Raw genomic sequence first — 14,206 nt, forward strand, 5'->3', positions numbered from 1 at the left:
TCTTTCTATTATTTCTTCAAATTCCCTTACTGTATTTTCTCAACCTGTAATTCAAATGCAGCACAGTGGTGTGCCTCTTAATAGCAATCAGTAAACCTTTAGACTGTCTGTGTTGATAATTTCTCTTCCTATTCAAGGATATATTTATTTATTCAGTTCATCAGGGATTCTTAGCTCATCAAAGGGCTTGTCCGTTTGTTTTCTTTCTTTGTTAGCTTTAGGACAAAAGAATAAATATAAACAGTCAAACTGATCACTTTGCCTGGTTCAACAAATACAATTTGTAAAATGTAAATTGCTCTTAATAAAGGCAAAAGCTTTTGGTTAAATAAATAAGCAATTATGTAACCATTTAACTAGTAACAATACAGGAAGGAAGGCCAAACATCAGAAAAGTGAAAGCTTCTAAAACACCAAAGATAACAGAAACTGAGGGTATCCTTATGTGTTTAGAGTAGGAATAAGCAGCAACAGATAGGACAGTCCTATATAAGGTATTGTCCCAGTACAATGTAATACTGCAGCCACAAACAGTTGACCTGTGGGGTCACATGTGGGATGAAGACATATTATTGTTATTATTATTATTATTATTAATGTAGTTTTGATTGCTCCCATTTATTCGTTAGGAGATTTTATTTAAAAATATGGGTCTATGCCTTCTCTTGAAAACTCTGTAAGTCTGTCTACATTGAGCCTGTATCTCTCCATGGCAGCATCCAGCCAACCATCCCTTAGACCTAACTCAGGACCTTCCTTACAAGCCCTGAGGAGGAATTTCTGTTTTCAACCATCACAAAATATTATCAGAGAAGAAAAACAGAATCTTACAAATTCTATTTTGTTTTTCTTCCCCACCAAGAATTGTGACTTCAGGAAGAGCAATTCTAAGTTGGTTCAGTGGGAAATCAAGGTGCGGAGAGAAGCATCTAGCTTCTTAATACATTTTAAATCTCCTGATCCAGAAAAGCATCACATCCCAGAAATGCCGAGAGAACTTTAAGATAAAATGAAAGATTTATTAGAAGAATGGGAAAAAGTTAAAAGCTATCCACATTTTAACTGCAAAAAAAGGCAGGTTCCTCAAACTTCATGTTACATTTTAAGACATGAACAAAATGTTAATAAAAACAGTAACAACAAAAACAACGCAACCAAGGGAAATGACTCTTCAGCAAGTGAGGAAAACTGGAAGAAACTGTACCTGGAGAAGAGCAGATTTATAAAGAATATAGCGGTCTTCAAATATTGAAACAGTTTCATGTAAAAACTAAACTAGATTTACCACGGATAGCATTGGAGGATAAAAACCAGGGCCAGTAACACAGGGAATGAGCTGGACTTCAGCTTAATATGAGAAAAATGTTTATAAGAATTATAAATGGAATCTTCTAGACTATGGATAGACAGGTCCTGTCACAGAAAGTAATGAGAGTAGGATAAAGACCATGCATTCTGGGTACTGCAGACAGGGCATACGCATAAAGAGGTAGTTCTAATGATTCTCTGACAGGTTAGTAACGATAATACAGACAGTATTTTATCTAAATCTGTTCATCTGTAGATGGCTATCCACAGGAAAATGCCAAAAAATAAATGTCTTAATCTCTAAGAATTCAATCATCACATTTACATTTATCTTACACTTCTTCTTCACTTGGTGGAAGCTTTTTATGGTCTAAACATAGGCTCCCAGAGCAGTCACACATACATCTATTAAATTATCTATATGGTAATCAACCATTCATCATCAATTCCTTAAGTGCAAGGAATAAGCTTTTTTTTTTTTTAACATTTTGTTGTCTGGTAAGGTTGATTTAATAAGTGAAATAAATGTATGGAATTACTAAATAGTAAAATAGGACATTATCATAAGTGAAAATCTCTAATAATGCACTGTTGTAAAAGATACCTCTTCAAATATATTACGTTAGTTTTTCAGATCACACTCTTGGATGCACCTCTCAAACACTTCCCTTCACCTAACAAGATATTCCATTCTTTCTCTCAACATTCTCCAAGAATCCACTTATTACAAGATGTTTTCCCTGACCTAATAAATCCCCTTGATCTATCAGTTTCCAAAAGGCATTTCTCCCTGCTCTCACCATATCAAACATCTTTCATTCATATACTGCTAACAATTCACTGACATGACGTAACATTAATTTCCCTATCTATACGTTCACAGCCCAGATCTTTTATTTAAAAGCTCTTATACATTATCAGATGCATCTGACACATTCTTTAAAGTGCCTAATAGCAACAAAAGTTGACAGCTGGTTAATAATAATTTTTGATTGTCATCAAGATTTATAGTAGTTTGCTGAGGATTAAAGGATGTTATTAAGCCCCACAAATAATAAACAAATAGCATTATTGAACACAAATGAATGGCAAACTGCAAAACAATGAGTATATAGAAATAAATTTATTTTGAACTATATTTTGAGACAAAGAGTAAAACCTTAGGGCTAAAACCCCAACTCCCAAATAAAGGAAGGTTTTAAATATGATACCATTTTGATTAGCAGCATAGAGTAAGGAACCTGGAAAAGCTTCAATCTTCCCTTAAGCCTTATGTAAAGTAACAACCTATGGAAATAATGAAGAGTATGAAAGTACCTATCATCTACACATTTGGAAATAACTCTGGAAGACCAGTGAGTTCAACTGAGAAAACCATACCTTGGAAACTTAGTTAGATACATGCATTTAAAAGAGTAAGAAAACATAAAATAACAATATTTTAAAAACCAACCACATTACTTCTGAAAAGCTACTGATTACAGTACCATTTTTGATAGGTTTCATTCACAGATATCATGTTAACCAATGTCACATTCTTCATTTTCTACAAAACTTGTCATCTGAGAAGGATACGCCTTTAAAAGAATAGTAATCACAGATTCTAGCTAAGCTTCTGCTTAATGCGTTATTATCCGCATTATCTGTAGTAACTTATTACCTGTAAAAACTTATCATCAAGTAAACCATCTATTTTCAAACCCAAAAAACCAAAATTCAACACCAGTTCCTTAGGGAAGTTAGATCCCAATGATAGTTGGTGGTGTTTTTTTTTTTTTTTTTCCTTCTATATATAAGGAAATTTCTATTTACTTAGACAGTTGAGCTCTCACAAAACTTACTTGGTTTTTACTACCACAAATTTACTCCACAAACAGAAAAGCACTGAATTCCACCAAACCATGTTATGGGGCTGGACCTATAGGTTTCTATGTTCTGTGCTATCTTATACCAGGATGTGTTCTTTGCTATGGGTTATCATGTGACAAGCAGAAGAGAGGAACAGACAATCAGACCAGAAAAATATATAATCTAAAAAGGAACTAAAACAGCTTTAGCAGCACAATTTACCATAACCTTGCATCACAAAAAGCATCACACACACAAAAACTTCATAGTCTTATTAGATATACATTTCACACTGTTTCATCTACAATCATTTTCCTTTAAAGGGAATAGTGCAGTGTGTCTGTAGAATGATGAAGAACAAAAATTCTGGGATCAGACATGCTGGTTTCAAATCCTCACTCTACTCAACTAGCTGATTGATCATAGTCAAGAAACCAACTTTTCTAAATCTCATTTTCCATATTGATAAACAGGGATGATGGCAATGCATTCATTCCTAATGTGGTATTCAATAAGATAAGCATGTTAGCACTTTGCTGGGGGGCAGATAGTAAACACTTTATAAATTTTAGGCTCTACAATTATTTTTTTTTAAGATTTTATTTATTTATTTGAAAGAGAGACAGCCAGTGAGAGAGGGAACACAAGCAGGGGGAGTGGGAGAGGAAGAAGCAGGCTCCCAGCGGAGGAGCCTGATGCGGGGCTCGGTCCCGGAACGCTGGGATCACGCCCTGAGCTAAAGGCAGACACTTAACGACTGTGCTACCCAGGCCCCCCTAGGCTCTACAATTATTATTACTGATCCCTAGTCCTTCAGGTTCAGTGTATGCAATTGCATTCAGAAATGCAATTCATCATTTAATTAATTAATCACTTCATTTTTTTTCCTCATCAGGATGGATGTGTATGTGTGTATACACACACACACAATCTATATATCAATAACCATGATATTTAAAACATGCTAAATATGTCAATACGTGAAATGGAAAATGGTGAAAGGATAATTTTGAATATGAAATCCTAGGAAACGATGAGCTCCTCAGATTGAATGACCCATAATAGGAGAAAAGCCCAAAGGATGCAATGACTTTCGTTTTCTCTCTGGCCCCACTAAGCCTAACTAAAAGCTTCCCTCACAATCATTCTATTCCACCCCAGTTCACTGAGATTACTAGAGACGATGTTGTCAGCGGGTGACTCCCTTCTCTGCACAGTACCAGGGGTCAGGCTCTGACTCTCTCCTATTTTCCTTCTATGTATTTAGGTTTGAGCAGTGTATTACTAAGTTCATTAATTTAAACAACTTCTAGGTCCAAACTTGATACCAGATTGCTAAGGAAATTTTCACTTCTCTTCAAATATGAGGGAGAAATACCAAAGAGTTTCTCTTCCACAGCCTGTACAAGCCAGTTTACTTTGTTCAGACAACTTGTTAATTGAATGGTCTGCAGACACTAAAATGACTTCCCCCAACTAAAGTCACTTAAAGCTACCCAGAGGTGTGTAGTTAACACATACAAATGTGCCTTAACTCACTTTGTTACATGAGTTAGCACCATTTTAGGGAAGTTTTAGAGTAATAAAGACTCCCTTTAAAGTAAGCCTGAGTAAACAAAATCCACTTTAGTTCTCTGAAACTAAAAAAGTATACATTTTATAACTCCTTTATATAGGAAAGAGATCTCAGGCAGACACTTTCGGTCAAACTAAGGGTTAGTACGTCTTTGGAAAAGTGGAAAAGATGTCGCGAGCTAAAACAAAAAATATAATTAGTATACAGGTTATTTAAATTTGAAGATCAAATTATGAGACTGAGTATATCTCATTAGCACCATATGATCTTGAAACAGATATGTGTGGCCTGATTCTCTTATTCTTTGGTCCCATTTTCCTTTCAAACTCTACCTGGGATTGCTAATAACACAAAAAGGCCTCAGTCACATCAGAGGAGAGAAACTAAAACAGGAGCTCTGTTTCCTCTTCTGTTAACACCGAGGAACGAGTTCACCAAGTTGATGTATTTTTCCACAATTGTGCTAAATTATGACCATACATAACATGCTACCAAGAACTTTATGGTCATATAAACATTGTATTGTGATGCTTATAGAAATTTTAAGTTAAATCAAAAGATAACGCTTATCTAAAATGATTTTTAAAGTACTAAATGGTCACATGTGACACTTCTATTTCTTTCAAAATACTTTTCCTCACATTAAAAGAATAGACAAAGAAAGAAGAATCTATGGGCACCCGGGTGGCTCAGTCGGTAGGCTATTGCCTTCCGCTCAGGTCATGATCCCAGGGCTCTGGGATGGGGCCCCACATCAGGCTCCCTGCTCGGTGGGGAGCCTGCTTCTCCCTCTCCCTCTGCTGCTCCCTTTGCCTGTGCTCTCCTGCGCTCTCTGTCAAATAATCTACGGTGTTAGGGATACAAACTGAGTCTCTAAGAGTCTCAAGTAGAATCTCTTACAGATAATTTTAAGGGAAAGTTCCAAGGACTCGAAGCTGCTGTCACGTCTGACTGTGGCTAAGCCGTCTGTACATGGTTCTCAGGCCATGTACCGATGAGTTGAACACAGGCATAGGTGGCCCATACTTTGAACTTGATACTTTCTGAAATCCAATCAAGAGCATTTTGGAGAAAGTGTAACCAGCAGCTGCAATTGCCAGAAGTGCTTTAAAAAAAAAAAAGTTTTCTAGCAAAAAAAAACCTAACATGAACTAAAAAATAGATTCCCCAAACACAAGATACTATTAGGAATCAAAGTCTACTCATTCTTATATGCTGCATACAAATCAATCACTTGACATAAAAAGAACATATTCCCACTTACCAGAACCACACTGCTCTGTTGACATTTGCTTGTATCTATTGATGGTGCTTTTAACACTTCATTTGAGTGTCAAACTAGGTGACAGGCATTAAGCCTATAGATTATTCCACATCCAACTAGTGGCTGAAGAATACTTTCTACAATTATTTACCTTCTATACATTCTCCTTTAAATAATAAGATAAATTAATCAAATAAAATAAACATATTCTTTTTCAGCTCTAAGCCCTGGACAGCTGTGAACACTGCAGACGTACTTCTCTCAGTGAATGAAATCAGAAAGATAATGCACAGTCAAGCTGTTCAAAATACTGTTTTATGTGTGGAACAACATTGTCATAAGATGTTTGGAAGCCAAGTAAAATCTCAGAAGTAAGGGAATCTGTAGCAGCCTGTTTTGGCTGAAGGGAAATGAGACCGAGATCTCCCATGAAGTAAGCAACATGACACCTTCCAGTGTTAGAAACAGCCTTTTGGATAGTTAAAAAAAAAAAAAAAAAAAAAAAAAAGGCAGAGAGAGAGAAGGGCAAGGAAGTGAAGATCAAAGCTATCTCCCTGTACACTACAGATAATCTTTTTTCTTCCTCTTCTTCCACAGCAAGATTGAAGGCAAGGGCTGAAGGTGGAGAGAAAAGGGGAAAAAGAAACCATGCTAATCCAGAATTGTAAAGAAAGGAGGTGGTCTTTGATCTCCACAGGATGGCAACTTTATTGGCTATGCATAAGCAGTTTCCAACCAGCTGATCAACCAGGTATTAATGCTCAACCCTTCCATGATCAGTAACCATGAAGTGAGTCATCTGTGAACAGCAGTCAAGCAGAAGGCTCATCTACTACTAACTGACTGCCAGCCTTTGCCCAACAGAGGGGGAAGAGCAACCCCAGGGGAAATGATGGTCTCGCCACAGGCTCTTCCTTGACGAGTGCCAATTATTTGCCTTGGGCCTCTGAGGGAAATCTTTCTTCTAGTGTGCATGAATGAGAATGACATTCATTTTCCAAAATACAACTTGGAATCTATGTGCTTCTGAATCACCAGCGGTCACTCTTGACTTCTGTTCAGTCACTTCTTTTAAGCATGCCCCAAAAATGCAGACATGATAAAGGCTAGATGTGAATCAGTTCAACGCAAAGAACTGATTGTCTTGCCTGGTGATCTAAAAATTTAAAGACCATTTACTTAACAGCAGGAAAAGGAATGCCTCCCTTCCAGATTTTCAAGTGTTCGAACCACAACCTTATTTAGGTGGGTTTTTTGGATGAGTTTTAACATTAAAAAAAAAATTATTGAACCATCATCTTTCTTCTTTAAATTTTTCATTCTCTCTTTCAACTGAGAGAGCACATGGTGGGTAAGAGTTTTGGAATCAGCTTGGTTCACATCCTTGCTCTTCCACATGTCCTAACCTCTCCATGATATAGTTTCCCCAGCTATAAAATAGGGATAAAATGATATTTTATTAATAGTAATACCTATGTCATCAGGTTCTTATAAGCATTAATAAGATAAGGGTGAATGCTCAATAAATGATAACATGTCTTCACAGCAATAGAAATAGTCATTGTAGACTTTCTCATGGTACCTCAAAGATCAAACTCCATTCCATTTTTTTATTTCCTTTTTTCACTTTACTGGTCTCCTCTAACCAAAAGTGTTATGCTATAGAAGGTAACCACTTAGTTTTTCACTCCTCTGTATAAATCGAGGTAGTCAGTATTCTGAACTTTCATTAAACATACCTTAAGAAAACTATTCTATGAATTTATTAAAGATTTAAATGTTTCAAAATGTTTTTGTAAAAAAATACAAAATGTCTAGTTCTTTATATAGTTGCTGTATATGGAATGTGCACACTGACATCAAATTTTCAGAAATCCACTTCTCAGATTTGCTTTTCATACTGTGTGTGGTCAGCGCGTGTGGTTAGATATGGCCACTCTATCTGCTCTGCTCCACCTCTTCCCATATTTTAAAACGAGCTTAATTCTGGATCTATTTCTACTATATTTCTCTAGACTTCTGCTTCTGTTTCACTTTTTTTTTCCTTTCTTATTACCAAATTTCTTTATTTATTCCACAGATTACCTTAGGTCTAATTTTAAATTGAAGAACAACTTTGGTTTCCTTTTATTTTCCTATAAGAAATCAAGCCTGAAAAGCAGTTATACTTTTAAGAAATAAACATTTGTAAAAGGGCCAGAAATTAGCATAAGCATTACCTTAGCAACTTTTATTAACAGGGATGACACACGAAGACTCAACTATTTATGATCTTTCCTGGCAAGTTTCCTCCCCATCTTATCCCTGTTACCAGCATTTTTAATTTTAGATACCTACTCAATGTAAAATAAACAAACAACTGTCATTGCAGGTTTGAAATTTAGCATTTTGCACCACTTTAACTCACACAGGAATACTTCATTTGTCATAGTGAAGACTAAGGGAAAACTTCAGGTCAACTTTCTGTTCCAGATTTTAACCGTAAATACCATATGTGTAAGAGGGCCCATTATTAAGAAATAAGGATACTTAAAGATGTCACAGTATTCAGGTAAGTATATTTAAATGTCAAAAAGTTTATAAAGAAACTAATAAGAAATTGTTGGAATTACCAAAGAATCTTGTGTAGAGGTTTAGGGTCGGGGAAGACCAGAGACTCAGATAAGTGGCTCGCATAGTGAAACTTATCTAAAAAATGTCCCTCTTTCCAAGAGAAAAAAGATACCCCCTCCCCCAAAAAAAAGAAGGAAGGAAGATAGCACTGCAAAATTTCACTTTATGTGAAATTAGGAACTCAACCTAAATTTGAACTGAAAGTCAATTACTTTTTCTCCTTAAAATCAGGTTTTAGAAAATGGAGTTGAGGAGAGGAAATCTATCAGGGAAGAATGTTTAGAATCAGTCCCTGAGAGATCACACAGATTCTTTTTCTTCAGTGCTACCCCAACTGCTCCCCTCACCAAAAGTCTAGCTATCCACAGAAAAGAACACTCAGATATATAAGCTCACTAGAGAAATTCACCTTAAAAAATGAGTTTCTGAATATCCATTTTTTTCCAAAATCTGTTTCCTAAAATAATAACAGTTGTAGCATTCGATTAATAAATAAAAGGCTACAAATAAGCAAACATAAACTCAAAAAGAATATTTGATATTAAGTATGACATCAACACATAAAAATGGAGTTTTTAGTCTTTTTGAAGAAAATTGTAGGACTTTGTTAGGTTGGCATCCAGATTAAAAAAAAAGAAGAAGAAGAAGAAAAAGAAAAGAAAGAAAAAAAGAACTCACAACCAATAGATATTTTTACAGGTTAAATCTTGTTGAAGGTACCTTACCACTCAGTACACTTTGATTTATTTAAGCTCACCACATTTCTCTTAAATACACTCCATTAACAAGTGATAGACTGTGATCTTAGGCTTGAGGCAAGATATGAAACACAATCTTTCAAGAACTTCATTCATTCTCTGTCCAGGTGTCTTGAGCACCCCCAACTCTAGTTACTTATCTGAGTTCTGTGAAGTTTTATTCAAATCACTAGTGTGGCCTAGAACAGCACACTGTCAGGAAATCACCCCAGCAGCCCAGCAATTTGGCCTTCCAAGTTCAGATTCATAGCAGGAGTGAAAGTCATCAGAGGAATGATAAAGAGCGGCAGGTTAAATATGAGAAAGCACCTCACAAAGGTGCCTCTGACCTGCAACCTGGTGAACGAAGCAGACAGACACCCCTGTGGGGGAAACTCGGGCTTATTCAAAATCATCAGGGACTTAAATGGAAAATTAAATTAGAAAAAGCAAAGCCAGAAATCAGTTAAACTTTAAGATTAGAAATGCCTCCTTTCTACTTAAACTGCAAATCTCAGACAAGAATTAAACAAATTATTAAATCTGAAAGGACGGTACACACCCCCCACCCCGGATATTTCTCCAAGTGAAGACAGAATTTGCACACTGACGCGACCAGCCTTCAGTGATACCCTATTAGTGTGACCCTATCTTTAATCTACAGACGTGATAAAATGTCCCAACATATACAAACTCAGCTCAAACAGTGACTAATGATCATTAATCCCCCTATCTTCAGTAATCTGCCCCTCCAGTCATTTATCACACTGACACTTCACTTTACACACGTGAATAAACTTTAACTGAGAAGGTGAATCAACAAAAATCTCAAAGGTATCTGAAGCTGTAAATTAAACTAGGGGGAGACACAGCCAAGAGAGACAAATAGATCAGATCTTAATGTTTTTGATTTGCATCCATGGCTGGGTGTGGGGGTGGGGAAACTATTCAGTCCTACAGATCTGCAAACTAAGAAAAAAAAATCTACATTACAGAAAAGGGAAGCTGGAAGTAAGGAGAGGCAGTCCCAAGGAGTTGGTTTAATCTATCCATCTATCCATTTCACATATGAAAACTTCAGTTTTCTGTTTTCTTCAAAGGAATAACAATTTAATGAAGTTATTAGTTTAGCTGCAAATGTTCCTTTTAGTCAGAAAGCATATTAAGTAGGCTAATTCTTTCAGGGATCTGCTATCGTTTAGTTGATGCGCATTTTTTTTCTTTTTCATATTTCATTAACTTAAGTAAAATCCTTGGTCAAAATATAAACCATACCCATGGACCGCAAAAAGCTAAAACTAACCTTTCAAAACTGTTTCATAATCATGAAAATTGAGTGACTCTCAAGTTATAGGCCCTGATGCAACTTGAAGGTCAGTATTCCACTGTAAAAAAAAAAAAAAAAAATCCCCTGAGGTGTACTCTGTGTGTGTGTGTGTGTGTGTGTGTGTGTGTGTGTGTGTTAGGGCCTGAAATTGGAGCCTTGATTGAAACCAGAATCTACAAAAGGAAAAGAAAGAAAAGTTGAGTTGTGGCTCAGTAAAAGTTTCTTAGGGAGTGTGAAGAAAACTATTTTAAGTGTATACTCATCAGAAGGACCTCGTTGCAGCATTCTTCCAACACTTCGTATAGAGAGTTTGGGTACCATTTAATTAATGGCCAAAATCCTAAATTCAGCCTTGTTTTCCCTCGCCAAGGAAAATTCCCAGGCAACTAACTGTTCCCCTTCAGATAACTGCAACTGCCTGTTTTCCTTCTAAATCCAGCCAGGCAGAGTGACTAGTTGATATCCTACCGTAAGAAGGAGTTATTTCCTGAAGTTTCTTCAGAATCGAATTTAATTACAGACTCTGGTTACATAAAACAACTACTAATAACCCCTTGTACTCGGAAGAGGTGGGGCGAATTGGACGACCAGGTTCAGGAATCCTGGCGGGTCTCTGGGCCCCAAGTTCCCCGGGCGCACATCTCCCTCTCCGAAGGAAGCAGCCGAAGGATGAAGCTCATTTTGGCTCATCCTGAGGCCCCAAGCTCACCGCCAACCGCTGCCTCCTCCCACCCGTGAGCTCAGACCTTGCGTTTGCCCAGAGTGATCTGGGCGTGCCCTGAACTTGGCAAAAGGCCGAGGTCTGCGATGAGGCTTGGGGGTCTTGGGGGATGGGGGGAAAGGACCGACCCAAAGTGCAAACTAAGAACCTTTTTGCTTAAAACTCCTACAGGGACAGAACCCCTCCAGCCTTAGAAGGGAGCGGTCGGGGTTTGATTCTGAAAAGTGGGGAGGGGGCGTGCAAGGGAGATGAAGGGTGAAGAAAGAAGACGCGAGGTTACCTGAACAGAGACATATTAATCCAAAGAGGTAAAAGTGAGCAGGCTCCGCGATCATTGTCCTCGGGTGGATCCTGCATACAGTCTCATGCCAAGAGGAGGGAGTAGAAATGGGGTCCCCAAATTTATGAAGCCACACAGCACACACACTACACACAAAGGCTTAATATAAGCAACGTGGGTCAATCCGCCAAGAGTTTTCAGGGCAATTACTTGTCGACCTTTCCGGACGCTCGTCAATACCTCAGAGCCCTTTGCAGACTAAGAATTCCAAGGTTTGCCTCCTCTCGCTCCAGGGTTTCCGAGGAGGCTCGGCCACTTCCAAGAACCATCCAAAGCGAACAACAAAGAGCCGAGGCAGAAGACCAGTTGTGCGGTTTCCTGCCTCCGGGTCTCGCCAAGCCTCCCGGCGTGCGCCCCCACACTGTGCGCCCGAGCGCCGCGGCGAGGGCAGGCGCGGCAGCGGCAAACTTGGGGTGTGAGAACGAATTAGGGAGGGCCAGAAAAGTGCTTCTCCGTCCACAGTCTAGCCCAGTCAACAGCTGGCCACCAGCGGCGGCGAGGAAGGCAGCCAAGGCAGCGGCAGCAGCTCTGGAGGACGGGCAAAGGGTGCTGGGGGTGTGCCTGGGTGACTCCGCGCGCTGGGGCCGAACGAGGGGGCGGTGAGGCGACAGTGGTTGCCCGAGCCGGCCCTTGTTCCCATCACTTGGGGGATGCGGAGGGCACTGGGGACAGCAGCAGGTCCGCGGACAGACGCGCGCCTCCCCGGTGCCCCCAGCCCCGCGCAGCGCTCACCATCGCCCCGGGTCCCTCGCCCGCTGGGGCGCGCGCTCAAGGCACCCCGAACTCTCCGCGGTTGGGACGCTGCAGCCCAAACTTCCTGAGGATAGCTGCCTGCAGCCCTGGTTCGCGGTAGGTGTAGAGAGGCAGCTCCTAGACTTCCCCGGGGTGGCGGAGAGGGGCGAGGAGGATGCTGCTGCGGGTGGGAGCGACGGCCGCCGCGGCTCACCCGAGCTCCGCCGGGATCAGCAGCGTCTGAAGTTTCTGCTCTCACGCTGCCTCCTCTCCGGCTCAACTGCTTGTGGGTTTCCCCACCGTCCCCGCGGCTCCCAGTTTCCTCCCTCTCTTCCCCGGCCCGCGAATACTTAAAGGGGCCGCGCAGTCCTTTCCGCGCTCCACTCTACAACTCTCCAGACGCTGGTCTGGCAAGTTCTGCTCGTTAATATTTCCATCCGCAACCCGGGGTGCCCGACTGCGCCCTCAGGTGAGAATCCAGCTGCTCAGGATCAGAAATCCAAACGAATGGGAACTTGCCTTATTTCTCTGGCTACCCCTGGCTCCCCTGCACCTTTCTCCAAATGGAACCTCCCAGCCATAGACTTCAAAAATCCTACTGGTCCAGTTTAACCTCTTCCTTACCGCTTCCAGGAGTTGGAATAAACTCTCAAATAACTCTACCCTACATGACTGTGCATTCCCATTTTTGTTTTTTAATCAAATGTGGGCAAACAAACCTGTAGGACAGGAGGTAGAGTGATGACTATCTGGAATATATTAACGATTACAATCTGTTGCATAACAGATGGGCACCTATTACAAAAATCACTTTCTTTTAAATTGCAGTTGGTGACAGTCATGTAGACAGTCCTTCCAACTCGAAGGGCACAGGGGTGAGCCATGGGGTCTTTCTGTTTCACCAAGAGGCTCTCCTTCAACTTCACTGACTCTAGGTATTAGAATGTTAACAACGGGGAAGTGATTCTGAAAAAGGGACAAATGAAAAAAAAAACAAAAAACAAAACCCTGACTATCCCAAAGTTTGTATAAGAGAAGCCATCATTCAGCATTTTCTAAATCAGAGGGCCTGGCCCTTACACCCTCCCTGAAACCCCAACCTACCAGTTACTCTTTGTTATTATGCCAAATCTCAGTTTTCTCTTCTCAAAAATAGAGATGCTTGAGATATTAACAAATATTAATAAACCACACCCAAAGCAAACTAAACCTGGCATATCTGAGGAGCAATCTTGCATTCAATCACTGGTGTGTTTTTTTTTTTTCCTATTAAGTAAGACACTGTGTGCATAAAACACCTGAGACATGGTGAGTGCCCCATAAATGGTGGGTTAGGGTTAGGATTAGGGTGTTTAGAACTACTCTTCTTTCAAATTGATTATGACCCACAAAATTATGTACAATAACTTCAAAATTATTCTTTGGTATCTATCTGAATGTACCAGCCCTGCTTTCAGTAGTTGTCCCTGGAGAGGAGAAATGCACACTAGTTTGTTTTTGTTTTTGTTTTTTATGCAGTTAGAATTTTCTATTTTAAGTGAGCACATGCATTACCTAACAAAAGACAAAATTTTAAAAGCAAATCATATATTCATTTAGGTGGTTGTTGGTACAACCAATGACCATGGAGCAGCATTTTGTAGAAAGAAACTGGTTAATAGCCCTATCTCTGAAAGTGAAAGATAGTTTAATCCTGGAAAAGCTGACTGAAAATTCAGTAAACAGGCTAGAGATAAGAAT

At 39.5% G+C, this 14,206-nt stretch overlaps 1 protein-coding gene across 13 annotated transcripts in view; it reads right to left on the bottom strand.

The window, feature by feature from the left end:
• Positions 1 to 14,206, bottom strand: part of ROBO1 (roundabout guidance receptor 1) — a 1,105,499-nt gene that overhangs the window by 384,674 nt on the left and 706,619 nt on the right. For 3 of the 13 annotated variants that reach the window (XM_019803991.2, XM_019803998.2, XM_002923425.4), the window contains exon 1: positions 11,675 to 11,729. The exons of 9 other annotated variants lie outside the window; for them this stretch is intronic. In XM_019803991.2, coding sequence (XP_019659550.1) covers positions 11,675 to 11,729 — 55 coding nt within the window. Of the gene's footprint in view, positions 1 to 11,674; positions 12,909 to 14,206 lie in introns of those variants that run through there. One more of the 13 variants, XM_019803990.2, reaches the window with a different exon arrangement.

The sequence above is a fragment of the Ailuropoda melanoleuca genome, chromosome 1, assembly GCF_002007445.2.
Source record: "Ailuropoda melanoleuca isolate Jingjing chromosome 1, ASM200744v2, whole genome shotgun sequence".
Lineage (NCBI taxonomy): Eukaryota > Metazoa > Chordata > Mammalia > Carnivora > Ursidae > Ailuropoda > Ailuropoda melanoleuca.